The 27,126-nt window shown below is 53.6% G+C and overlaps 2 protein-coding genes across 5 annotated transcripts in view; both read left to right on the forward strand.

Annotated features, from left to right (window-relative positions):
* The window catches only part of LOC144729324 (plexin-B1-like), a 112,501-nt gene extending 95,428 nt beyond the window's left edge, over nt 1–17,073 (forward strand). For both annotated transcript variants that reach the window (XM_078609500.1, XM_078609498.1), the window contains 12 exons: nt 204–270; nt 598–744; nt 1,723–1,882; nt 2,589–2,692; nt 3,176–3,263; nt 3,443–3,609; nt 4,071–4,231; nt 4,662–4,809; nt 5,843–5,907; nt 12,854–12,929; nt 13,312–13,386; nt 14,150–17,073. In XM_078609500.1, coding sequence (XP_078465626.1) covers nt 204–270; nt 598–744; nt 1,723–1,882; nt 2,589–2,692; nt 3,176–3,263; nt 3,443–3,609; nt 4,071–4,231; nt 4,662–4,809; nt 5,843–5,907; nt 12,854–12,929; nt 13,312–13,386; nt 14,150–14,254 — 1,363 coding nt within the window. In that variant the 3' untranslated portion in view covers nt 14,255–17,073. The remainder of the gene's footprint in view (nt 1–203; nt 271–597; nt 745–1,722; nt 1,883–2,588; nt 2,693–3,175; nt 3,264–3,442; nt 3,610–4,070; nt 4,232–4,661; nt 4,810–5,842; nt 5,908–12,853; nt 12,930–13,311; nt 13,387–14,149) is intronic.
* Nucleotides 17,074–24,463: 7,390 nt separating this feature from the next.
* The window catches only part of LOC144729325 (SRSF protein kinase 3-like), an 80,382-nt gene continuing 77,719 nt past the window's right edge, over nt 24,464–27,126 (forward strand). For 2 of the 3 annotated variants that reach the window (XM_078609501.1, XM_078609504.1), the window contains exons 1-2: nt 24,466–24,791; nt 26,262–26,337. In XM_078609501.1, coding sequence (XP_078465627.1) covers nt 24,752–24,791; nt 26,262–26,337 — 116 coding nt within the window. In that variant the 5' untranslated portion in view covers nt 24,466–24,751. Of the gene's footprint in view, nt 24,792–26,261; nt 26,338–27,126 lie in introns of all 3 variants that reach the window. The other variant, XM_078609502.1, reaches the window with a different exon arrangement.

Consider the following 27,126-nt stretch of genomic DNA (forward strand, 5'->3'; position numbering starts at 1 on the left):
GCTCGGCCCACCCGCGCGCACGACACCCGGCACGCACACGACGCGCGCACTCTCACCGCAAGCCACTATGGCTCATTGTTCGGAGGCACAGGCGGTCACGGCCGCTCCCAGCAATTGCAATAAATCAGAACAAATGTACAATTAAATGCGCCCGTGTTGACAATCGCTGTAACTAAATGCATCTATCGTTTTTATTTGAAAAGGACTGAGACGGTGGTGGAGAAGATGCTCACAAACTGGATGTCCATCTGCCTCTACAAATTCCTGAAGGTGGGCAACTACGAGTTCACGGGGTCAAATGGGGTGGAGGGGGGTGGGTGGGGTGGGGGGTGCCCTGTTCGAAGGAGGAGGTTCCAATGGTGAGGAGGCACTGTTGCGTCTGACACGAATCTCGCCTCGGAGACCCCCTAACTATCGGCAGCTCTTCTAGGGGACCCGCTAACAACAGCTCGCCCCTACGCGGCGCGAGGTGACTCGATGCCAGCCTCGATCGGATGCCGCGTGGCCCGAGCCGACACGTACGACGAGCCCGTCGCCTCTTCCCCCCCCCCCCCGTGTCTCCTCCGTGGACAATGAGCGCTTTGTTTTGACCTGCAGGAGACGGCGGGGGAGTCGCTCTTCACGCTGTTCAAGGCCATCAAGCACCAGGTGGAGAAGGGCCCCGTGGACGTGGTGCTGGGCAAGGCCAAGTACTCGCTCAACGACAACCGTCTGCTCGGGGAGGACGTTGAGTACCAACAACTGGTATGACGACGACATCAGCAACTATTAAACTATTACAAAGTAAACTATGTTTTATTTTACCAGGTAAGGCCCACTGAGCTATATAGCTCTTTTTCAGAAGCGACATGGCCACAAATGATAGCGCAACGAAGTGGCTTATCACGTGGACATTTATAGCAGCCAAATAGTTTAAATTAATGTTTCTAAATGTGAGGGTAAAAACTGGAGGACCTGCAGAAAAAATTACCCGACCATACATACAACTCCAAATATACAGTAGGCATCAGGATCGGGATTGAACCCACGACCTCCTGTATACCAGGCAAGGTAGTAAACATCTCGCCCCTGTGGCACACCATCTCAACACAGGGGTGAGAGACAAGGCAACAACAACAACAATTGTAGTCTCCACCGACCGAGCAGGGGCCGAGCCAGCCTGGCGTGGCTCAGGAGGCTGCCGTGTCTCTCACATCGGCTTTGGCAGCGAGTCAAACGGTGTCTGGACGAGCGGTGGTGCAGTGGTTAGCGCGCCGAGCCACAAACCTGGCCACCAGAGTTTGGTTTCCGGCCACGGCCAACATCAGTGGCGAGTGATCACTGAACCAGCCCGGGGCCTCAAAGAGGTTGGCTCAGCCTTAAATTAACACCTGGTGCGACGTGAAAACATCAGCACTGGGGAGACAAAGGCGGCTGGGTGTGATTCTGGCCACCCACCCCCTCATGTGCTCTGCCGGACTTCATAGGTGCCCCAAAAGTCTGTCAAGGGTACACAGGGGAGCGCTTGTCTTGTGTGTGTACGTGTCTATATATATAATTACATATACTGTACTTGGGTCTATGTGTGTATGCGATGCTTGGCCGGCATAAAACCGGCCACACCGGCACCTCGTGCGCCGTACCAGACTTCCTAGATACTCGCTCGCAGCACTCGCCCCGACGGTGTTGTTAAGGCTACGCGGTGGTGCGCGTGCGTGCGTGCGTGCGTGCGTGCGGGGGCAGATGCTGAACGTGACGGTGCAGGGCAGCATTGAGGAGCAGCCCACGCCCGTGCGCCTGCTGGACTGCGACAGCGTACATCAGGCCAAGGAGAAGATCCTGGAGCAGGTCTACAAGAACTTGCCCTTCTCGCAGCGCCCCGCCATCTGCGACGTCGACCTTGGTGGGTGACCCTCGTCGGGGGCTCGTGATGCGGGGGGAGGAGGGGGGGGGGGGGTTGGTGGAGGGGCAGGGGTGAGGTGGGGTGCGGCCTTGCAACCACTTCCTGTTTGGGCTCGCGTGATATCGCTCTTGGTGGGAGCTACGGCCGTGTTATGTTTGCGTGCTATCTTGATGTTGTAATATTTGCCCCATCGTATCCCCGTTGCCCTGTCGGCATTGGTGTGCCATGACACGGGAGCACCCGCTCAGACAGCGGTGCCACCCTTCGTGTTATCAAGAAGGGCCCGCGGAAGTGGATATTACAGAGCTACCTCCTAGAGACCCTTGCAAGTGACCTCTTGTCCACATCGGAGAAGGAAGCGCATTCACATTTTAGAGTAATGTTCGTCGCGTGACGGTGAAACGGATATTGTTCAATCTCAGGGCTGAACTTCAGTCAAGTGAAGTGCAGAAATCAAATGTTTAAATTCATCGAGGTTTTTTGCGTCATCAGAACCCATACATTCACTACACATCATGAGAACCTAGTTTAATCACAACTTGGTTTATGTGAGTCGATGGGTCGTGTCTCTGTGCGAGTACTTCTTGAGAGCCCTGTTTAGTTCCACAGACGTTTGAAGCCCGGATCTGAACCCAGTACCTGAGCGGTGCCGGCCCGGCATTCTGACCCGTGTTTCCACGCGGCCGCGCGATTTGTGTTTGCGCAGAGTGGCGCAACGGCTATGCGGGGCACCTGGTCCTCTCCGACGAGGACGTCACGTCCGTCTCGCACGGCCGCTGGAAGAGAGTCAACACGCTGCAGCACTACAAGGTGCCAATGGTCCCCTGACCCCCGACCTTCTCAACCTCTCACCCCCAACCCTAACGCCATCCCGGCTTCATCGCTCTGCTCCTACCTAGCGACTTTGTGTTACTGCTGCTCAGTGATAAAGCTCGTAACTGGAAACTTGATGGCGACAAAGCATCACTTGACCGGACAAAACTAAAACGTGGTGATTTGCATTTAGTCAGAAATTAACGTCTGCGGCATGGTGAGGGGGAAGGGGGCAGGGGGGAGGATCGGCTATCTCGTGATCGCAGGTGGCCCTGACACGTCCACCCCGTGTCCTGCTGTTCATCACAAACGTGTCTTTACTTCTGCCGTTTGAGTGTTTTTTCCATGCGTGTTCGACCACAAACCGGCACCTGTCGCCGGTCGCGGTGGCTGTGGTGGCCAGGGTTGTCGCGTTGGCCGTGCGGTGCGGTTTGGCCGCGGCCTGCCTGCAACACAGCGCGGCTCTGTCCGTTGCCACAGGTCCCCGACGGAGCGACGGTGGCACTCGTACAGAGGTTCAAAAGCAGCCACGTTCAGGACCAGCACCGCGACCACTGCGTCGGCGAGCGTGAGTGGCGACGCACGCCAGCAACACAAGCATGCACCCAGCGAACCTGTGACGTCGCCCCAACATAGGCCCGGCGGTTCCCACTACGCGCCAACGTTTTGGGAACTCGTCGTAGTGCTGACGCCACCACCTTGGCGCCCGACGACGATGGCGATGGCTTGACGGCGTGATCTGTGCAGGAACCCCGATGCTGGAGGACGGTGAAGAGGGCGGCTTCCAGCGCTGGCACCTCGTCAAGTCCACGGACGACGTGGAGGTGCACCGCAGCAAGCGCAGCAGCATGCGCGAGCGCGACCGCACCAAGGTCATCCCCGAGATCTACCTCACGCGCCTGCTCTCCATGAAGGTACCGCTTGCTCCTCCGCTTCTTCCTCCTCCGCTTCCTCACCTTCCTCGTCCCCCTCTTCTCACTCTGGTGGAGAACGAGTCCGCTGACCTGCGACAACAGGGGTGACCGCGCGTCACCCGGTCTTTGCCCTACGCTCACACACGCCGAGGTGGCAGCTCCCCCGGCCTCGCAATCGCGCGAGGCCTGGCACAGGCTCCGCAGTTGATTCAACTTCGAATCCGATACCCGGAGTGGAGTTACTCTTTGTCGATTTGGAAAGTCACTCGGGAGCTGCCCGGTAAACATCAAGCAACCTTGGGCCAAAATTGGACCAACATTTGCATGTTGACGTGGTACATGAGGTGCAGCTGCATTCTCTAATCGAGTGTGACGCCTCCGTGGGGGTGTGCGGTCATGGCGTTGCCGCGTGCACGTTGCGTGAGTGTCGCGCCGGTGTGCGCGTGTCCGTCCCTCCGCAGGGCATCCTGCAGAAGTTCGTCGACGACTTCTTCCGGGTGGTGCTGAGCACGAGCCGCCCGGTGCCGCCCGCTGTAAAGTACTTCTTCGACTTTCTGGACGAGGCGGCTGAGCGACACGGCATCGAGGACCCGGAGACGATCCACATCTGGAAGACTAACAGGTGGCGGCGCCCGTGCACACTCGCCGCTCCACCGAAGGCCCCCTCCCCCCACACCTATTTTGTCCACGAGACAACCGAGCGAAGCTGTGCCACCCGACGTCGCATGCGACGCACGAGTTGAGGCGTGTGTAAGATGGCGTGGCGACGCCGCGTCTTTGCGACATACACTGACATAACGTTGCACGCAACAAATGCGTCATTCGCCCCGCCCCCTGGCCCTGCTTGGCCCCGAGCCAGATTCAGACGTCGTCTTGTGACGCAGCATGTCGCGGTTTGGTTCCGGCTTGGCTCGACAAATATCCAGTGGGAAAATCGCTTGTAACGTGCCGGACTGATGCTGGCTCCGCTCAGATGTGCCAGTGGAAATGGGGGTATGACTGACCTCGCTGCTCTGTACCCCCCCCCCGCCCCCTCTCCGCGCGTGTTCCAGCCTGCCGCTCAGGTTCTGGGTAAACATTCTGAAGAACCCGAACTTCGTGTTCGACGTGCAGGTGAGCGACATTGTGGACGCGTCGCTCTCCGTGATCGCGCAGACCTTCATGGACTCGTGCACCACCCAGGAGCAGAAGCTGGGCCGGGTGAGTGTCATTGCGAGCAGCATGAGCATCTAGATACACACGATCATCGAGACACGCATGAGTATCGAGACACACATGAACATCTAAAAACGAAACGGACTATTTTTATTTTACCAGGTAAGGCCCACTGAGCTGTATAGCTCTTTTCAGAAGCGACCTTGATGCAAATGATAGCTCAACGAAGCGGCTTATCACTTGGAAATTTCTAGCAGCCAAATACATCTAGACACACATGAGCACGCGGAGACATAGAACAAGAGCACACCGAGGACCCGACGCGCAAAGTCGAGTGCCTTTGAGATTCCACCTTTTAGAAAAATGTACACACGCACATCTCGGCCTGTTTGCTGTCTCTGCCCAGAAGGTCAAACCTCGGTGTTTGCATTGGTCGGCCGTTCTGAGGACACAACGAAGAGGGGAAGCCCAGCGAAACGAATCGTCGCTGAGCTTTCTCCCCTTGCCTGTTGCCGAGTCACAAATCACAAACCTCCAGTGCTGCCAGTGTCGCACGTGACTGAGTGCACGCCGGCTGCTCCTGCGGTTACATCGGTTCTCCTTTTGCGAGACTCGTTATGTTATTTCGTGGGACGGTACTAGACATTTGGATCGTCGCCACCACCCTGAAGGTGTTTATACATAAAACTGTTACTGGTAGGCAATTAATTTTTAAATGTAATCGCGATTCACTCAACGTTGGTAACTTTCTGCACACATGATGCCGCTGTGATGTGGCCGTGAATATTTTCACCCTGGCTCATGGACCACTCAGTCTTGACGCTGCTTTGTAAATACACACTGATTACTCTCTCCCCGTGCCCTCTCTCCCCATGCCTTTCTCTCCTTGTCTCTCTGTATTCTCTCTCCCTGTCTCTCCCGGTGTTTCTCTCTCCCCGTGTCTCTCTCTCCACGTGTTTCTCTCCTTCTGTGTTGCTCTCTGTCCCCGTGTCTCTCTCTGTCCCCACGTCTTTCTCTCCGTGTCTCTCTCTGTCCCCGTGTCTCTCTCCCGCGTGTCTCTTTCTATCTCTGTACGCAGGACTCCCCCATCAACAAGCTGCTCTACGCAAGGGAAATCTCCGGCTACAAGAAAATGGTGGAAAAGTACGGCCCTCGCCACTCACGGACATCGCCACAGCAGAGCCCATTGCTACGCACGGCAAACAACAACTTCCCTTGTTCATTTGGAAGTTACTCAGAGCCACCCAACAATTACACCAACAGTCTGTTAAAGGCTATATGGGGGTGACCTTGTCTTTTGCCTGTGCACGTTTGCGTTTAGTGATGCGTTTACTTAAATGTTGTATTTTTCAAGAAGGCGATGACAGCACTGTAGTTGTGGAAGGTATTTGTCATTTAAAATAATATTTGATTCGTCCTCGATATGACTTATTTTCTCTGCACAATGGCATATGGATATGATGTATTCGTTATACACAATGACAAATGCCAACCTTGTTCAGATTCTTAGATTTCTCGCACGTAACGGATGGATTTGACACGCTGTTCAACGAGACACACAGATACCGATTGTTTTAATACAAACAAGTATATTATTTCTAAAAGATCCGAGCACCAGTCATTGAATATGCAACTGACACTCAACCAAAGAATACTTGATACGGTTATACAAATGAAAACAAAAATAAACGAATCAATAGCTTCATGTTCAATTTAGTTTAATGCATCGCCCTATGCACAATATGATGTGTATGATTCTGCAAACGCAACAAAGGTGTCACTCAGATTTCGGTCTCTCAAGCTCGGGTTGAGAAGGGGGGCAAGCGTGTAGGAGTCTGTTTGCTGTGTGTGACTGTGAAGTCATCACACACGCGGTCGCTTGGAACAGCGCAGACAGCGGCTTGATCGGTCATGACAGCCGCAGCCAGGTGATTGATGCAGCCGTTAGCTTGCCAGTTGTAGTCGAGTCTTGACGATGTGTAGAATGATGATTCTAGATTTGAAGCTTTCGTGACTGCAAGTATTCATATTCTTAGGTTTTTTCGGTAAAGTCACGTAGGTAAAAAATAAAAATTAATAAAAGTAAATTAGAATAAAAATAAAATAAATAATAAAAGTGAAATAAAATAAAAATCTAATAAAAATCACGACGTTTCGGAGGCAACACAAGCTTCACTTGATACAGCTATCGTGCTGTGACGGTTCCACCTGAAACGTCGTGATTTTTATTTTATTTTTATTTTACTTTTATTAATTTAAATTTTTTACCTACGTGACTTTACCGAAAAAACCTAAGAAATAGAATGATGATGATGATGATGTTCCTGTTAATTCACCGTCCCGACGGTACAGACGAATGTTAACCGTGGTAATTATTCACGAGCTTTTGGTGGTTTACAGTAGTCTCGTGTTGTTCACCTCGTGTCATCCATGGCACGTGACCTTTGTAGCACAGTTGGATACAATGCCAACGTCTCTTTATAGTCACTTGCGATGTCTCGGCTCTATATTATTCAACAACCGAAAATCTAACCATTTTCTTTCATCACCTCCACTGCTTTTTACAACTGAACCTCTGAGAGGTTACTCGGCGTTTCGGCCGTTCTCGTGCAAATACACCGAGAGCAGCCTCACAAGCACGTGGGGTGCGGGGTCGGAGTGCACGCTAGTTGGCCAACGTGAACATCGGGCTTGGCCCTGGCTCTGCCTGTCTGAGCGCTCTCTGGCTCTGGTCCGCTGGGCGCCCTCTCACTCTCTGGGTGTTTGGACGCTCTCTCACTCCCTGGCTGTCTGGACGCTCTCTCACTCTCTGGGTGTTTGGACGCTCTCTCACTCTCTGGCTCTGGTCCGCTGGACGCTCTCTCACTCTCTGGGTGTTTGGACGCTCTCTCACTCTCTGGGTGTTTGGACGCTCTCTCACTCTCTGGCTGTGTGGACGCTCTCTCACTCTCTGGCTGTGTGGACGCTCTCTCACTCTCTGGGTGTTTGGACGCTCTCTCACTCTCTGGCTGTGTAGACGCTCTCTCACTCTCTGGCTGTCTGGACGCTCTCTCACTCTCTGGCTGTGTAGACGCTCTCTCACTCTCTGGCTGTCTGGACGCTCTCTCACTCTCTGGCTGTTTGGACGCTCTCTCACTCTCTGGGTGTTTGGACGCTCTCTCACTCTCTGGCTGTCTGGACGCTCTCTCACTCTCTGGGTGTTTGGACGCTCTCTCACTCTCTGGGTGTTTGGACGCTCTCTCACTCTCTGGCTGTGTAGACGCTCTCTCACTCTCTGGCTGTCTGGACGCTCTCTCACTCTCTGGCTGTCTGGACGCTCTCTCACTCTCTGGGTGTTTGGACGCTCTCTCACTCTCTGGCTGTTTGGACGCTCTCTCACTCTCTGGCTGTTTGGACGCTCTCTCACTCTCTGGCTGTTTGGACGCTCTCTCACACTCTGGCTGTCTGGACGCTCTCTCACTCTCTGGCTGTGTAGACGCTCTCTCACTCTCTGGCTGTGTAGACGCTCTCTCACTCTCTGGCTGTCTGGACGCTCTCTCATTCTCTGGCTGTCTGGACGCTCTCTCACTCTCTGGCTGTCTGGACGCTCTCTCACTCTCTGGCTGTGTGGACGCTCTCTCACTCTCTGGCTGTCTGGACGCTCTCTCACTCTCTGGCTGTGTGGACGCTCTCTCACTCTCTGGCTGTCTGGACGCTCTCTCACTCTCTGGCTGTTTGGACGCTCTCTCATTCTCTGGCTGTCTGGACGCTCTCTCACTCTCTGGCTGTCTGGACGCTCTCTCACTCTCTGGCTGTGTAGACGCTCTCTCACTCTCTGGCTGTCTGGACGCTCTCTCACTCTCTGGCTGTTTGGACGCTCTCTCACTCTCTGGCTGTGTAGACGCTCTCTCACTCTCTGGGTGTTTGGACGCTCTCTCACTCTCTGGCTGTTTGGACGCTCTCTCACTCTCTGGCTGTCTGGACGCTCTCTCACTCTCTGGCTGTCTGGACGCTCTCTCACTCTCTGGGTGTTTGGACGCTCTCTCACTCTCTGGCTGTGTAGACGCTCTCTCACTCTCTGGCTGTCTGGACGCTCTCTCACTCTCTGGCTGTGTGGACGCTCTCTCACTCTCTGGGTGTTTGGACGCTCTCTCACTCTCTGGCTGTGTAGACGCTCTCTCACTCTCTGGCTGTGTGGACGCTCTCTCTCTCTCTGGCTGTGTGGACGCTCTCTCACTCTCTGGGTGTCTGTGCGCTCTCTCACTCTCTGGGTGTCTGTGCGCTCTCTCACTCTCTGGCTGTGTGGACGCTCTCTCACTCTCTGGCTGTCTGGACGCTCTCTCACTCTCTGGCTGTCTGGACGCTCTCTCACTCTCTGGCTGTGTGGACGCTCTCTCACTCTCTGGCTGTCTGGACGCTCTCTCACTCTCTGGCTGTGTGGACGCTCTCTCACTCTCTGGCTGTCTGGACGCTCTCTCACTCTCTGGCTGTTTGGACGCTCTCTCATTCTCTGGCTGTCTGGACGCTCTCTCACTCTCTGGCTGTCTGGACGCTCTCTCACTCTCTGGCTGTGTAGACGCTCTCTCACTCTCTGGCTGTCTGGACGCTCTCTCACTCTCTGGCTGTTTGGACGCTCTCTCACTCTCTGGCTGTGTAGACGCTCTCTCACTCTCTGGGTGTTTGGACGCTCTCTCACTCTCTGGCTGTTTGGACGCTCTCTCACTCTCTGGCTGTCTGGACGCTCTCTCACTCTCTGGCTGTCTGGACGCTCTCTCACTCTCTGGGTGTTTGGACGCTCTCTCACTCTCTGGCTGTGTAGACGCTCTCTCACTCTCTGGCTGTCTGGACGCTCTCTCACTCTCTGGCTGTGTGGACGCTCTCTCACTCTCTGGGTGTTTGGACGCTCTCTCACTCTCTGGCTGTGTAGACGCTCTCTCACTCTCTGGCTGTGTGGACGCTCTCTCTCTCTCTGGCTGTGTGGACGCTCTCTCACTCTCTGGGTGTCTGTGCGCTCTCTCACTCTCTGGGTGTCTGTGCGCTCTCTCACTCTCTGGCTGTGTGGACGCTCTCTCACTCTCTGGGTGTTTGGACGCTCTCTCACTCTCTGGCTGTGTAGACGCTCTCTCACTCTCTGGGTGTCTGTGCGCTCTCTCACTCTCTGGCTGTGTAGACGCTCTCTCACTCTCTGGGTGTCTGTGCGCTCTCTCACTCTCTGGGTGTCTGGACGCTCTCTCTCTCTCTGGCTGTGTGGACGCTCTCTCACTCTCTGGCTGTGTGGACGCTCTCTCTCTCTCTGGGTGTCTGGACGCTCTCTCACTCTCTGGCTGTGTGGACGCTCTCTCATTCTCTGGGTGTCTGGACGCTCTCTCATTCTCTGGCTGTCTGGACGCTCTCTCATTCTCTGGCTGTGTGGACGCTCTCTCACTCTCTGGCTGTCTGGACGCTCTCTCACTCTCTGGCTGTCTGGACGCTCTCTCATTCTCTGGCTGTCTGGACGCTCTCTCACTCTCTGGCTGTCTGGACGCTCTCTCTCTCTCTGGCTGTGTGGACGCTCTCTCATTCTCTGGGTGTCTGGACGCTCTCTCACTCTCTGGGTGTCTGGACGCTCTCTCTCTCTCTGGCTGTGTGGACGCTCTCTCTCTCTCTGGCTGTCTGGACGCTCTCTCTCTCTCTGGCTGTGTGGACGCTCTCTCACTCTCTGGCTGTCTGGACGCTCTCTCTCTCTCTGGCTGTGTGGACGCTCTCTCACTCTCTGGGTGTCTGGACGCTCTCTCACTCTCTGGGTGTCTGGACGCTCTCTCACTCTCTGGCTGTCTGGACGCTCTCTCACTCTCTGGCTGTGTGGACGCTCTCTCATTCTCTGGGTGTCTGGACGCTCTCTCAATCTCTGGCTGTGTGGACGCTCTCTCACTCTCTGGCTGTGTGGACGCTCTCTCATTCTCTGGGTGTCTGGACGCTCTCTCACTCTCTGGGTGTCTGGACGCTCTCTCTCTCTCTGGCTGTGTGGACGCTCTCTCACTCTCTGGCTGTCTGGACGCTCTCTCTCTCTCTGGCTGTGTGGACGCTCTCTCACTCTCTGGGTATCTGGACGCTCTCTCACTCTCTGGGTGTCTGGACGCTCTCTCACTCTCTGGGTGTCTGGACGCTCTCTCACTCTCTGGCTGTCTGGACGCTCTCTTATTCTCTGGGTGTCTGGACGCTCTCTCATTCTCTGGGTGTCTGGACGCTCTCTCAATCTCTGGCTGTGTGGACGCTCTCTCACTCTCTGGCTGTGTGGACGCTCTCTCATTCTCTGGGTGTCTGGACGCTCTCTCACTCTCTGGGTGTCTGGACGCTCTCTCTCTCTCTGGCTGTGTGTGCGCTCTCTCACTCTCTGGCTGTGTGGACGCTCTCTCACTCTCTGGCTGTGTGGACGCTCTCTCACTCTCTGGCTGTGTGGACGCTCTCTCACTCTCTGGCTGTCTGTGCGCTCTCTCACTCTCTGGGTGTCTGGACGCTCTCTCACTCTCTGGCTGTGTGGACGCTCTCTCACTCTCTGGCTGTGTGGACGCTCTCTCACTCTCTGGCTGTCTGTGCGCTCTCTCTGGCTGTGTGGACGCTCTTTCACTCTCTGGCTGTGTGGACGCTCTCTCACTCTCTGGCTGTCTGTGCGCTCTCTCACTCTCTGGCTGTGTGGACGCTCTCTCACTCTCTGGCTGTGTGGACGCTCTCTCAATCTCTGGCTGTCTGGACGCTCTCTCACTCTCTGGCTGTGTGGACGTTCTCTCACTCTCTGGCTGTGTGGACGCTCTCTCATTCTCTGGCTGTCTGGACGCTCTCTCACTCTCTGGCTGTGTGGACGCTCTCTCATTCTCTGGCTGTCTGGACGCTCTCTCATTCTCTGGCTGTGTGGGCGCTCTCTCACTCTCTGGCTGTGTGGACGCTCTCTCATTCTCTGGCTGTCTGAACGCTCTCTCACTCTCTGGCTGTCTGGACGCTCTCTCATTCTCTGGCTGTGTGGACGCTCTCTCAATCTCTGGCTGTCTGGACGCTCTCTCACTCTCTGGCTGTGTGGACGCTCTCTCACTCTCTGGCTGTGTGGACGCTCTCTCACTCTCTGGCTGTGTGGACGCTCTCTCACTCTCTGGCTGTGTGGGCGCTCTCTCATTCTCTGGCTGTCTGGACGCTCTCTCACTCTCTGGCTGTGTGGACGCTCTCTCAATCTCTGGCTGTGTGGACGCTCTCTCATTCTCTGGCTGTCTGGACGCTTTCTCACTCTCTGGCTGTGTGGGCGCTCTCTCATTCTCTGGGTGTCTGGACGCTCTCTCACTCTCTGGCTGTGTGGACGCTCTCTCACTCTCTGGCTGTCTGTGCGCTCTCTCACTCTCTGGCTGTGTGGACGCTCTCTCACTCTCTGGCTGTGTGGACGCTCTCTCACTCTCTGGCTGTCTGTGCGCTCTCTCACTCTCTGGCTGTCTGTGCGCTCTCTCACTCTCTGGCTGTGTGGACGCTCTCTCACTCTCTGGCTGTCTGGACGCTCTCTCACTCTCTGGGTGCTCTCGAGTTTTGGACCTCCGTTGGTCTTCTTCTGGCCATTTCCAGTCGTTCTGGGCATTGATACTTTTAATGCTTCTCGTATCTTTCACATGCGGGAGCTGTTCTCTAAACATTCTTTGAGACGACATTTGTACGCATGTTGAACTTCTTTCACATCTTACGTCGCCAACCGTGCTAGTCGAAGGTGCGGGAGACCTTGCCAAGGGGGGCCTCGCAATTTGAATTAAACTTCCACAGCATGGTCATCAATCTACTTTTTTGATGGTTTGGGTGCATTTGGCCTCGGGTTCCACGCCTGGTGTAGCGCAACTTCACAGTTTAATGTCACGTAGCTCTCAAGTTAATTTAGACTCATGCCTGTAGTGCCAAGTTCCTTAACAAGAGAACATATATACTCAAACAACCTTGAACTATTTATTGATAAATTTTCCTCATCATTGTGTTTAGTTGGAAGAGGCATACTTTGATTGAGACAACCAGAAACGGAATCAGTAATTCACTTTTAAAGATACCCGTGTGTGCACACGCGTGCGTGCGTGCGTGCGTGCCTGTGTGTGTGTGCGTGTGTCTCCAGGTATTACGCAGACATCCGCCAGATGGTACCGGTCCGGGATGAGGACATGAGAACGGAGCTCTCCGAGGAGTCACGGGTGAGTGGAGCGGTAGTGCAGTGCTCACCGCGCTGCACCACAAACCTGGCAACCCGAGATCAATTCCCGCTCGCGCCCAACATCAGTGACGATTATCTGAAGTGGTTCTGGCCCTCCTCTAGGTCTACTCGGCCTCAAATCAGTACCTGGTGCGGTGTGTAAAACATCAGCACTGTTGGCAACCCATCCCCTCGTGTACTGTGCCGGCCTTCATAGCCGCTTGCTAACAGTACTTGCCCCAACAGTCTGTTAAGGCTATACAGGGGACATTTATATTTGTATGGACCACTTGCGTGTGTGTGTGCAGACCGCGTGTGTACGTTTGTGTGTGTGCATACGTACGTACGTGCGTGCGTAACGCGCGTATCTGCTGCATCCCCAGAACAACTCAAACGAGCTCAACTCGATGGTGGCGCTTCACGAGCTCTACACGTACGTCAACAAGTACTACGACCAGGCGAGTTCCCCCCCCCCCCCCACACCACCACACCACCACACTCCCGGGCTGGGATGCCAGCCAGCAGACGATCGTTTGACCCGCTCGATCGCCACGTAGCATCGAGTTGACTCGCTCGCTCCACCTTCTGACCGCCGCGATGGTTAGCCTTGCGCAACGTGGACGCCCGTCTGTCGGGCAGCTCCAACGGTCACGCTTCGTGGGCAGCGGTGGCACTCAAAACCAAAACGGCGACAAACTGACCGTGAACATGACGGCACGTGACATGAGTGAAGTGTGCACCGAATCTGAGGTGCAAGTAACGATCAACTTCTGGCTCCTGCCCCGACTGCAGCCTAGTTATTGTAACGCGCGAACTCCCCGATTAGCACGGTTGGCTATGTACGGTGCGAAAGAAGTTTAACATACATACATACATGGCCTCACGGCCATGTGAGGTCGACCTTCCTCTGCAAAATTGCCCGAAATTGACATTTATCCATCACTGCAAGCTTCTTAGCCACACCAATTGGGTGCTTGATGAGGGAGTGTGTTTAAACTGGCAACAACACTGTTGCTGATTTGAATGCAGACACTTGTAAATTTGAGCACTAATTTGAGTGGCATTATTGGACAGCCTCGACAGGTGTGCGTTAAATAGTTAAATCTGTGGCACTCCACCAAAGGCACTGGTAAGGAGGAGAAAAGAGTCCCCCCCCCCCACCCCACCCGTGCTGCTGGCGCTTGACCGCCAGGACGTGCGTCTGCATGCTCGCGTGCGCAGGTGATCACCGCGCTGGAGGACGACCCGCACACCCAGAAGATGCAGCTGGCGTACCGGCTGCAGCAGGTGGCGGCGGCGGTGGAGAACAAGGTCACCGACCTGTGACGGGGTGACGACCGCGTGTCGTCCGGCCCGTGCCCCTTGGCGCTGCCTGAGCATAGGGGGTAGGGGGGGCCCTACCTCTGCGCGGTGGACACGTTGGTGGAAGGTCCTGCCCGTGGGAGCGCCGGGCAAGATCGCCAAAGCCGCGAAGGCCGCTTGGGTAGCGTGCGCGTGCCGCAACAATTTTCTCGTTTGAAATCGGATGCCCCGAGTGAAATCGTTTTTCGTCAATTCGGCAAGCCGCTCAAGAGATGGATGAGGTGCAGCTGCCCTCTTTCCTCAGCGCCATTCTTTGTCGACCTCCGCCCCCCCACCCGGACCCACCGATGAAGTGCTTTCCACTCGTGCCGCCTCCTCGTCCCCCGTGGCGCGACGCAACATGGCGGTCTCTTCGCGGCGGTGCCCGCGAGATGACTCGGCGCGCTCGCTGACCCTTTTAACCTCCCCACCCAGCTGCACAAGGCCGCCGTGCGAGCGACCAAGTACATTTTAATAAAAAAAAAACCCATCACGAAGAGGTTGCAGGAGCCAGGTCTGCTGCGATTGGCTGGGTGGTTGGTGGCGGCGGCGCACGCCAGGAGCTGCGGCGAGGGACTATGCGCGTACGTGCGTCGCGCTGCCACGACCACGATAGCGATGACCACGACACCTTGCTCGGAGCTTCCGCCATTCTCCCCGCCCCCCCCCCCCCCGGCCTTGATGTTTTAACGGAAGAACGAACGAGTTTTTAAAACGGTTAATTTTTGTAAACTGCTGCAAAGAAAATAGGAAATGTTGTTGTGGTTTTGGGAGATGGTTGGCTCCGGGGGAGATCGCCTTACTTGCAACCTCTGTCGGAAAGTAGTCAACAAGGGCTCCACCTCTCAAAACCGTTTAAAGACGTAGAGACTTTTTTTTGTAAGTGGGGCTTCTCTCGCTCCTCGCCCGCCGGTTTGAGTGTTCTTTAATCACCACTAACTGAAGCCCCGCGTTGCTGAAGAAAAGCGTCGTCTACTGTAGAAGGAAGAGAGAACTTGCAAACCCGAGAGAAGGAGTCTTCAGGTCGATTGTGGCCGCACCAGGGTAAGGCACCGCCACCCCCTAACCTCGTAGTCTGCGCGCGGAAAAAAAATCACTTTAATCAAAACCGGGCGGCTGTATTCACAAACTAAGTGCTTTTCTCGTTTGGCAATAATAATGATAATAATCCATGATTTTAACATTATTTATTTTAAAGCTGTACGTGTTTTAAATCATCTACTGTAGAGAAGGGGGGAGTACCGTTGTGACGCGGCCTAAGTGGATGCGCGCATGTTGTGCTGTATGTATATAATGATCCTTTGTATGCACACTGGGATAAAAAAAGCCTGTTTTGCTGTAAGTTGTAACCCGGTCAAAGCTTAGCCATTCCTCCCCATACGTGTGACCCCTGACGCCGTGGCGTGGATCCGGGTCAGCTGGGCTTGGACTGTGTTGCCGTTGGAGGGGTCAGCGGTGCCAAAGCGCACTCAGCGGCGTGGTCCTGTGGCAATTCACGAGCATCGTTGGTCGTGCTCCAGTTCTCGTTTTGAAATATTCTGGGCTCATGTACGTGAAGCTGAAAATATGACCCCCCTTTACACGGCCGTTAAAAATAAAGTACGCGAAACCCACCTTCCTATTATGTGACAATAATACATCCCACCGCGCCCTCGTTATACGTATTGATTGAGGTCATATTCCACCCCTCCCCCCCCCATTTGCGTTTCTCTGACGGAAACCGGTTGAGCTTGTTCACGCGACTGTGCCTCCCGGAACAGAACGGCACGAAGGCCGCCGGCCCTGGGCCTCGCGGTTCGTATCTTGGCCGTGGTGGCGTTTGTGCTCGCGCCGCGTGATGATCGTATCCGGGGTTGCCCCGCGGCGTTTTGTTCGCGTCTCATTTGTTGCCGTCGAGGACAGAAACCCGTTAACAATCCCTGCTCATCGGGGGCACATTTATGCAGGTCAACGGCCCCGAGGCAGAACCCAAAGGCCTGAGGATATTATGCGGGGTTCGGAGTCAGGTTTCCACTTGTGAAATATAAAAAAAATGGGGCATATCTTGGGTAGAACAATATCTCAAAATGCTACAAGAGCGGGAGAACCCATTGTAAATTAATTGTCTTGCGTGGCATATTACTGCGCAAATGACACCACCGAGACTTTAAATGTCTCCAGGATGACTTACGGTTTTCCCAGGATGACTACCTCAACAGTATGGTCCTGGGAAGACCAGGGCAAGTGGCAACCCGAAGCTTAAGGGAGAATTTGAACGTGTGATGGACTCGAGGATCGGTAGGATTCCGTAGAAATCACTTGTGGGAGTCGATCGATCCCATCCGGAATTTGTCTGCCGAATCCTCAGGAATATCGGGAACGTGGCCAGCCAGGTGGGACACGGAGCTGGCGGCAAACTCTCCGCAGCCGACCGATCGCAAGGCCCTCGTTTGTAACCGTGCACATTTCCAAGCGGTGGCTGTGGGTTTTTTGTTGTTGCAAATTGACACACGACGATGTTATATTTTTGGGAGAAACGTGCGACGCTCACTGCGGCCGTTCCCGCGCCGCCTTGAGAGTGGAACAACGTGATCACGTCCCCTCCCGCGGAACCGGCGTGGCCAAGAGGCCTCGTCTCGGCGTGGGACCGGCACGACCCGTTGACCACGTTGACCTTCGCTTGCTCGTTTTCCCAAAAACCGATTTGTACCTTTTATTTTGTTAATTTTATTTTGTTAATTTTGTTAATTTTAAGTCTACATTTTACAGCGCGCAGGATGGTGGTTGTTGTTGTTTTGAGAGAGAATGAATGCCTTAAAACTAGACACCAGCTGTGATGTCGCTTGGATTATTCTGCCGTTGTGGAGTCGGTGTGTGTGCGAGTGCGCGTGCGGTGACCGTGTGAGTATCACGATTGTGGCTCTGCGTCCCACGTTGTGACCGGCTTATATCAACGTAGCGTACTTGGCCATCATCTGGTTGCACAACCGTGTTGTGTTTGTCCCACTAAAATGTTCTTGCTTTGGTGTCGTTGCACTGATATCAGACCCCCCTAGGCTTTATTATTGCAGCTGGTGAGACCACGTGGAATTAAGCAGCTCTGTTACAAAAACGACCACAGCCCAAGAAACATCGGCACTGGTGGCAGTTATATGATATTACAGTTACGTAAGATTTACATAGAGACCCATGGAGTTACACACAGACCCATAGAGTTACACAAAGACCTATGAAGTTACAGAGACCTATGGAGTTACACAAAGACCCATGGAGTTACAGAGACCCATGGAGTTACATAAAGACCCATGGAGTTACACAGAGACCCAGAGACCCATACTATTACATAGATACCCATATGGTTACACAGAGACCCATAGAGTTACAAAGGGATTCAAATAATTACCTAGAGACCCATCGAGGTACAGAGGCCACAGCCAAAGACCATCGGCAGTGGCGGCGGTTACCAGACGCTGCAGGGTGGAGGGAATGTGCAAACTATCCAGAGCAACAACACGTTATTTACACGACACGCATGATAGCACACCGAGACAAAGATCCCATGTGGCGTGTGCGTTCACACGGCCTCAGCGAGGCATTCAGGAAAGGTGAGAGAGCCCGTTGAGACTCCAGGCAAAATATTGTCGAAGATACACTAACACAATCTGAATACTAGAGCAAACTCAATTTCGGAAACTTTGATTTTGTTCCATTAAACGCTCATATGAGTGAATCTGTTTGTGGCTAAATGCACTGTGCAGCGTGTTTCTCTGCCACAAGCGGTCGAGTTGAGTGGCACGTCACCGCTCAATCCGATGCGAGGAGTGGAGTCGTGGCTGGTTTGCTGAATCCTGAATGCGTTCATTCACATGGTACCAGGGCTGGAGATGGAAAGAAATTACTGGGGAAACTCCTAAATGGTTCCCCCTCACCCGCCACTACATCTGGACCGTACATTATAGATCTCCTAAGTGGGAGGGGGGTGAGGAGTTTCGCTCGGTGTGTGGGTCTTTGTGCGTGTCTGTGGGTTTCTGTGGGTCTTATGGGTGTTGGTGAGTTTCTGAGCGTGTCTGTGGATTTCTGAGCGTGTTTGTGGGTATCTCTGTTGGTCTAGGGGTCTGTGAGTCAAATTTAAAAAACGCATTAATCCTTGATTCTTTTCGTAACGCAGTTGGGTTCAAAATGTCACTCCCACCACGGCATTCCGGGGTAATCCCCTGCCCATTTCCACCACTGTAATACGACGATACACGATGCTAGACGGGACCGCCTGAGCATCCCAAGTGTTACAGGGCTTGGGCCACAATGTGACCACAAGATGGTCGTATCGCCGTGTATTTATACAATCCTAGAACGATATAAAATACATTTCTAAACCTCCGTTGATTTGTTTTATTTACTTGCAGTTACCAGCTTGTTAGGATGCCTCAAAACATGGACAATTGGTTAAAATATTTATGTTCGTTATTCATAAATGTATTTCTCAAAACCGGTTTGGATCAGCCAAGGGGGTACTCTGTTAAAACAAAATTAAACGGAGGGGATAACATAGTCGCCAACAAAATGTTGAAAACCAACTGCTCTATTGTCACGAACGATATCTTTGTATTCTACCAAGTTGTGGGTCGCAACGACCTCTGGTGGCCGGGTTTGGTTAGGACAACCACTCCACTTTTCTCGCGCCCGCCTCTCGCATTTTGTCACCAGGATTTTCTCACACGTCAATCAATCTCTATTGTACGTGCCGAGATGGGTCCTCAAGTTGGCATCCGTGCGCATTACAACGGAACGGTGAGGCTTCTAGGTTACCACGAAGCAACAGGGATGGGAAAATAATATTCGTCACGACCTCAGCGGCTAACGCAAGTGCGTGAACAATAAAAGTGTGACCGTGCGCAACGAATCGGCATACGAAAGGTGATTAGTAAATAAAATAAGTTTTAGATTTTATGGGAAGGCACGTCTGAAAAGATGTCTGGCACAGACCATTGTGTTTGTTTAAAACCCTAGGCTTTCGCGACCAATATCCATAATATAGTTTTTTTGGGGGGTTCGATCGCGCAAAATATGAATGTGTCGTTAAACCCGCCACCACCGGACACAGCCAATTAGTAAGGTTTGTCACTATAACAGCACACCGGTGTATTTGAGAGCCAAGCCACAACATTTACAATCTGAGTACGATGTTTCGCCAGTAATTACAACTAGCTTAATCAGGCGGAGAGCCAGATTTGTGGAGAGATCCTGTTTCGTTGAGATTCTTTTTTTTAAACATTCGGATAGCTACAGGCTTAGTGCTGCTTGGAAGCAAATAATCAAATAATATATGGTTTAAATGCATGCCTCTACACGTTGCCATACGTCAATGGGGATTACCTGTGCGTAGACAATAGCAAGAACAATGTGCATGCATAAAGTACGCCGATTACCATATGAATAACCGAATGGATATCCGTTGTAATTTATGTGCATTAATTAACCCACCCTGCCCCTTCGCTCGTGAAGACCTCACAAGTGATGTCATCACATCTACCCCTCTGTTTAACGAACGAAACAGAAGGATGTCTCCACAAGTCTGGCTGCCGCCTGATGAAGATAGTTGTAGTTACCGGCAAAACGTCGTACTCAGATTGTAAATGCTCTCCAACACGCCGGCTAGTGCTGTACGAGTAACGAATTGGCACGTTCTGTTTACGTGACAAACCTTCACTAATTGGCAGTGTCGGGTGGTGGCGGGTTTACCGACACATTTATATTTACGCGATCTAACCCCCCCCCCCCCCCCAAAAAACCTATAACATTGTGTTAGTAGTTGTAACGTTATGATTCGCCCCCTACTGGACATCTGTTTTAAAAAAGCGCCTCATAGCTCATCGAATTCCTCCGGTATAAACAAATATTTTGATAATTGAGAGACAAGTATAACGGTTCTACCTGAAGTCGGAAGCTTGTGTTGCCTCCGAAGCGTCGTGATTTAATTTAGTTTTAATTTATTCTATTTTTTACCTACGTGACTTTACCGAAAAAAAAGAGTACGAATCCTTGCAGTCACGAAAGCTTCAAATCTAGAATTGAGAGACACGCTGCGCGTTTCGGATGTCCGGTGGCCAGGCCGGGTGGTGTTCCAAATTTTTTTAGGGGGGCTGTGTTCACGAAGACTTTGTCTCCCCAGTCAGATGAACAATCCTGGGCTGGGAAAGCCTTGCCGTGGAACGGAGTGAACAGAATGTGCCTGAGGATTGGAGGGAGTTGTCGTTTGGCAAGTACTGTAGATAGGGGGCCCAAGCCGTTGCAGTACTTTGCAGAGGCGTAGCTAGGGGGGGGGGCAGGGGGGTACATATGTCCCCGGGCGCCAAGGTAAAGGGGCGCCACAATGAGGCTTGCAACGTGACATTATAACTTATTGCGGCGGGCGCGGCAGCCTGAAACTACTGCACAAATCTACACCTCAACCTAAAAGTTTATATATCCCTCCACACACAGCCTACATGTCATGTAATTACATTTTAGTATGTGATTAAACGGGGTGGGGGGGGGGGCGCCAATTTTATAGTTCGTCCCCGGGCGCAAAATATCCTCGCTACGCCACTGGTACTTTGTAGGTGAGGAGAGCAACCTCGAATTGTATGCGGACCGGTATAGCCAATGCATGCTGCAGTGCGTGATGTGTTCACAACGGCGAACCCGCCGAGTCATCCGGGCAGCTGCATTCTGCACTCGCTGAACACGTGTTCAGCTCCTGCGTTCTGAGCATTCTTTCCATTCACACAATTCCCCCAGTAGCCCGAGCTGTCGTATCAAGCCCCTTGCTCAAGCCCCTTGCTCCAAGAACCTGCTCTCATCTTCGGCCTATGGCAGTCAAGAGTTGAATGTCTCACTGAACAGTGTGCGAGTCGCTGGTAGACTTCCTACAGTCGTAGGTGGCACACGACTCATAGCATCCGTAACTTAGAGGTATACGGGATGTGGTGTGCCGAGTGGCATGCATTTCCTGGGTCGCCGACCTTGACAGACCTGATTCCTCCAGTCTAAATAAAGATTCTGACTCTTAAGACCCTCCTGCTTCCTCCTCCCCCATAACAAAGACGCCTCCTCTTTCATTTCCCCCTGGATGCACACGTGCCATTGGTCTGTGCAGGGTCTTGAGATCTGCACCGCTGTGTGTGGCGACATTTAAATCGGAATTGCAGGGCCAGGCAGCGTATGGGTAGCCGTGGCCACGCCGCCACACTCTCACGCCATCCGGTGGCCAGGCTCACGCATGGCTCTCTCCCCACCCCGCCCACGTGTTGTCGGGTCGGACAACTAAGTAACGTGGTGTTGTGTGGTGCCGATGTCCGACGTTTTGCTCCACACACGGGGCGGGGGGGGGCTTCACGCACTGGATACAATAGTCACAGGTAAGTTAAACGCATGAGCCTCATTAGGTTAGGGTCTGATAAGTAGTGTCAGCTGAGTGGTGGGAGGTAGGTGCGTAGTGTCAGCTGAGTGGTGAGTGGTAGGTGAGTGGGTTGTGTTAGCTGAGTGGTGAGTGGTAGGTGAGTGGGTGGTGTCAGCTGAGTGGTGAGGGTCAGGGGAGTAATGTAAGCCGAGTAGTGAGAGGCAGGTGCGTGGGTAGTGTCAGCTGAGTGGTGAGAGGTAGGTGAGTAGTGTCAGCTGAGTGGTGAGAGGTAGGTGAGTGAGTGGTGTCAGCTGAGTGGTGAGAGGTAGGTGAGTGAGTGGTGTCAGCTGAGTGGTGAGTGGTAGGTGAGTGGGTGGTGTCAGCTGAGTGGTGAGGGTCAGGGGAGTAATGTGAGCCGAGTGGTGAGAGGCAGGTGCGTGGGTAGTGTCAGCTGAGTGGTGAGAGGTAGGTGAGTGGGTAGTGTCAGCTGAGCAGTGTTAGGTGAGTCGTGAGAGTCAGGTGAGTAGTGTCAGCTAAATGGTGAATCAGCTGAGTGGTGAGTTCAGAATCGGTATATATACTGGAGGAGAGCGATGAGCTATAAAGCTATTTTTTACGGATGTCCAGTAGGGGCGGGTCAGAAAGTTACAACAGCAAACAATACAAAAACACTACGATATTAGTGTAAAGAATATAAAAGGTAAGCCAATCACTAATGAAAATAAAAAAAGATTTGGGCTATTATTGGCTCATTTTTTCCTGCGTGGTTATCGGGAGAACGGTGGGGGGCCAATCGGGGGAGATGGAGTTCTGGTCGCAGTGGAAGATTCGCACCCTTCATTGGACGGGGAGAGAAGCAGACAAAGATCGAGGACCACCGCACGTGCATTTGTTTGGCAAGAGGATCGCCCACGAAGCCGTCAATCCACAGTAGCTCGGTTGTAACGATGAACAAGAAGCCTCGCCTCCTCTCTCTCTCCCTCTCCCACCACCATCATCTCGAAGTGGTGAAGCTATAAACGCAAGTCCCGGAGTGAACATCGCGCACGAGCTGACCGGTACCAAGCTGGGGTTGAGACGCGAATACCCTGCGAGCGGCATACCACGCGTGGCACTTGCATACTCTGGGGCTGAGTACCGCGTAAGGGACCGTCCATAAATGACGTCACGCGATTTTGGGCGATTTTTGACCCCCCCCCCCCTCTTCACATGGCGTCACAAAAAGTCAGACCCCCCCCCCCTCAAATATGACGTCACAAAGCTCTGCCTCCCCCCCAAAACCATATTTCCATTTTGAAAATAAAACATGCTTCAAATCGCTTTAAACTATTGTCATTGTAGTGCGTATTTAATGTGGCGCAGCACTCTGATGTTGTAGGAGTATTGTTATAACAGTTAGTGTTGTTATAACAATTTAAAGTTGCGAATTTTTATGTGACGTCATATTTCTCAACCCCCCCCCTCGTCACACATCGTCACAAAAATCTGCCCCCCCCCCCCTAGGTGCGTGACGACATTTATAGACGGCCCCATATATTGTCAGAGTACAGTATTTTTTTGTTTGCATTGTGACCACGCATCGTGGTTAATGTAGACATGATTCCTTATAAAATGTTTCAGTTTGATGTTTTAACATCTTAACACCTGTTTTGTTGCCAGAAAAAGGGGGAAAACCCTATTATCACGTAGGAGGAGGCGCCATCATCACCACAGAGATGCTGCACTCCGCTGCTCTTGATGCCATCATCTGGCTCAACAACCACCTCGGTGAAAAATGACACATCTGCTGCTCCACATCAACATTAGCCATTCAAAGAAGAAGACGCATCTATAGATTGACACAAATATCTAAATGGAGGCTACTCCTGGCTGAAACGCCTCAATGTAGAATCCCAGTTCTACGACTCAACATCAACATTAGCCATCGACAGATTACGTAATAGATCCACGCAACTCATTGTAACAAGCAGCACCCACGTGTGTTGAGCGACGTGATGACGCCACCACGCGTCCGGAGCGCGATGATGTCATCGCGTCCGCACAGCTTCACGCACGTGACGCAATCACAACACAAGGTTTATACGCTCGTGACGTCACTCAAACTCGCGCAGTCTCGTCGCGTGACGTCACTCCGCCAGGGTAGTGTGGCGGGGTGGGGGATATTGTGGGGCGGGGTGGGGGAGAATTGTGGGGGGGAGAATTGTGGGGGGGGGGGGAAGAATTGTGTAGGAGGTGGGGGAGAATTGTGGGGGGGGGGGAGTGTGTGGGGGGGAGAATTGTGTGGGGGGTGGGGGAAAATTGTGGGGGGGGAGAAGTGTGTGGGGGAAAATTGTGGGGGGGGGAGAATTGTGGGGGGGGGGGCGGAAAGTGTGTGGGGGGTGGGGGAAAATTGTGGGGGGGCAGAATTGTGTGGGGGGGGGAAGTGTGTGGGGGGGGGGATTGTGAGGGGGTGGGGGAGAATTGTGTGGGGGGGGAGAATTGTGTGGGGGGGGGGATAATTGTGGGGGGGGTGGGGGAGAATTGTGGCGGGGGGGGGAGAAATGTGTGTGGGGGGAAGTGTGTGGGGAGGGGAGAAGTGTGGGGGGGGAGAAGAAATGTGTGTGGGGGGGGAGAAGAAATGTGTGTGGGGGGGGGGAGAATTGTGTGGGGGGGGGAGAATTGTGGGGTGGGGGGGGAGAATTGTGGGGTGGGGGGGGAGAATTGTGGGGTGGGGGGGGTTTCCCGCCAGAAGCGCAGTCGCGCGCGCGCGCGCGTCCTCTCCCGGGCTCGCGCGTGACGTCACCACGTATAACTGGCGGGCCTGACGTCACCGCGTTTAACGCGTCTTCGTGACGTCACGCGGCTTCGCTTGGCAACGGCGGCAACGTTCGGTGGTGGTGGCGGCGGCGGCGACGGAGCCACGCCGAGGTCCCGCGTCTCCCTTGGGTGGTGGTAGCGGTGGTAGCGGTGGGGGGGTTGGGGTTGGTGGGGGAAGCCCGCCACGGCAGACGAGTGCGAGAAGCGAGAGGAAGAAGAAGAAGCAGCAGCAGGGGATGTGAAGCGGAGACGCCGAGGGCCACACGCACGGAGGTTGCCCGAGCCGGTCCGCGAGGCCGCCACCAACACCGCCGACGTCTGCACTGCGCATGCGCCCGGCGCCAACCGCCGAGATGAGTTCCAGAAAAGGTGCGGGGAGAGACGAAGAGGGCCCACGTTGTCATCATCACCACCACCATCATCATCACCATCACCACCACTCACCTCATCGCCACTTACTTCATCGCTACGACTACTACTGGCACGATCGTCACGGCTCTCAGCATCATCACTTCTCACATCGTCGTTATCACTCGTAGCATGCATCATCACCAATATTCGCATCATCACGAACATCACCACTGCTCACATCACGAATTATTATCTACCACTGACGTCTCTAACATCACAGTTATTAACGTTAACTGCATCGGCACTAATAGTACTGTACCAGCATCATCACGGACATCGTAAACGTCACCAACAATAACATCGCTAATTCCATCATTAACTCTCCAACTCATACGTCAACATCAATTACATGACCAACATCGGTAACATCATTAGCAATGTCAACCACATCATCATCAGAGGTAGCGGTGTTGTTGCTGCTGTTGTCACATTAAACTCCGTGGCTTGCTTGACAACACTGTTCCCCCGTCACCTTCATCGCTGGTGATCGTGGATGGTTGTTGTACAATACCGCGCCATAACCGTCGGCGCGTGTGGCGTGCCGCCCAGGGCCCCGTGGGCCACGTGCCAGTGCTCCGCCCAGACGGCGGAGCAGCACCATCAGCAGCAGCAGCACCATCAGCAGTAGCAGCAGCAGCAGCAATACCATCAGCAGTAGCAGCAATACCATCAGCAGGCAGCAGCAGCACCATCAGTAGCAGCAGCAGCAATACCAGCAATACCAGCAGCAGCAGAGCCATCAGCAGTAGCAGCAGCAATACCATCAGCAGTAGCAGCAGCAGAGCCATCAGCAGTAGCAGCAGCAGCGCCATCGGCAGTAGCAGCAGCAATACCCATCAGCAGGCAGCAGCAGAGCCATCAGCAGCAATACCATCAGCAGTAGCAGCAGCACAGCTATCAACAGGCAGCAGCAGCAAAGCAATCAGCAGTGGCAGCAGCACCATCAGCAGTAGCAATACCATCAGCAGTAGCAGCAGCAGAGCCGTCAGAAGTAGCAACAGCAATACCATCAGCAGGCAGCAGCAGAGCCATCAACAGGCAGCATCAGCAAAGCAATCAGCAGTGGCAGCAGCACCATCAGCAGTAGCAGCAGCAATACCATCAGCAGTAGCAATACCATCAGCAGGTAGCATCAGCAGTAGCAGCAGCAGAACTATCAACAGGCAGCAGCAAAGTAATCAGCAGTAGCAGCAGCAATACCATCAGCAGGCATCAGCAGCAGAGCCAACAACAGCAAAACCTTTGAGATGCAGCACAATCATCAGTGGCAGCAAACACCAGCAGCAGCACATTCATCACCAGCAGGACCATCAGCACAATTATCATCTACAGCATCATCATTAGCAGCAGAACACTGCCAACAGCAGCAGCACCATCATCACCGTAAGCCTCTTCATAACCACCGATGACGTTTCTCTCGTTTGGCAGTGTTGTCCATCCAGGCACGCAAGAAGCGCTCCAGGGGCAAGCGTGGAGCCAAGACCCAGCAGCAGCAGAACAAGAAGTACGTACGGGCACGGGTCCCCTCTCTACCCAGGGTCCCCTCTCGCTATGTCAGCTGTCTCCACTTGTCCCCCTCTCTCCTCAAGTCTCCTCTCAATTCAGGTCCCTGTGTTCCTAGGTACATTAAAACCGCATCCCCTAATCTCTCTTGTCTTCCATCTCCCCGGAGCTCCCCCCCCCCATACTCCCAGACTGACGTCTCCCCTGGCCTCCATCCCCGAGGGTCACCCTATAACACGCCTCGATCGGGAACCTCTCACTCCACTCCCCACCATCACCTTCGGCGGCCGGGAGAGCCCGTGGGGCACCGCAATCTCAGGGGGCCGCAGTCGGTCAATGAGTGTGTAAGTGTTTATTTATAACCTTGTGAGAACCCATTGAGGCTATATACAGCCCTTTGTCAATCCATTGCTGGGTGAATGCCTCACCAGCCCATTTTGCGCATGGTGGGTGGGGGGGGGGGGTCTGGGGGTGGGGGGGCTTGATCGTACTTCACCACCCTGGTCGTTACGTGTTGGCGAATGTGGAGCGCCCCAGGGCCGTCAGACGTGGCCTGGAATCGATTGCAGTTCGCCGGTTTGGTTCCGCACTACGTGAACCGTCGTGCCACGGCTGCACCCCCTCTTTGAGGCCTATGTCTCTCTCACAAGGGAGAACTGGTCGGGTGGATTGCTGTAGCTAGCAGAGTGGACACTTGTATCTCACGTGTACCTTGCCAAACCCTGCAGCCTTTGCTGTGCTGTGGCTGCCGCCGCTGCCACTGCCTCATCCCCAACCCCACCCTGCCCCA

The sequence above is a fragment of the Lampetra planeri genome, chromosome 32 (assembly GCF_965212315.1).
Source record: "Lampetra planeri chromosome 32, kcLamPlan1.2.h2, whole genome shotgun sequence".
Classification (NCBI taxonomy): domain Eukaryota; kingdom Metazoa; phylum Chordata; class Hyperoartia; order Petromyzontiformes; family Petromyzontidae; genus Lampetra; species Lampetra planeri.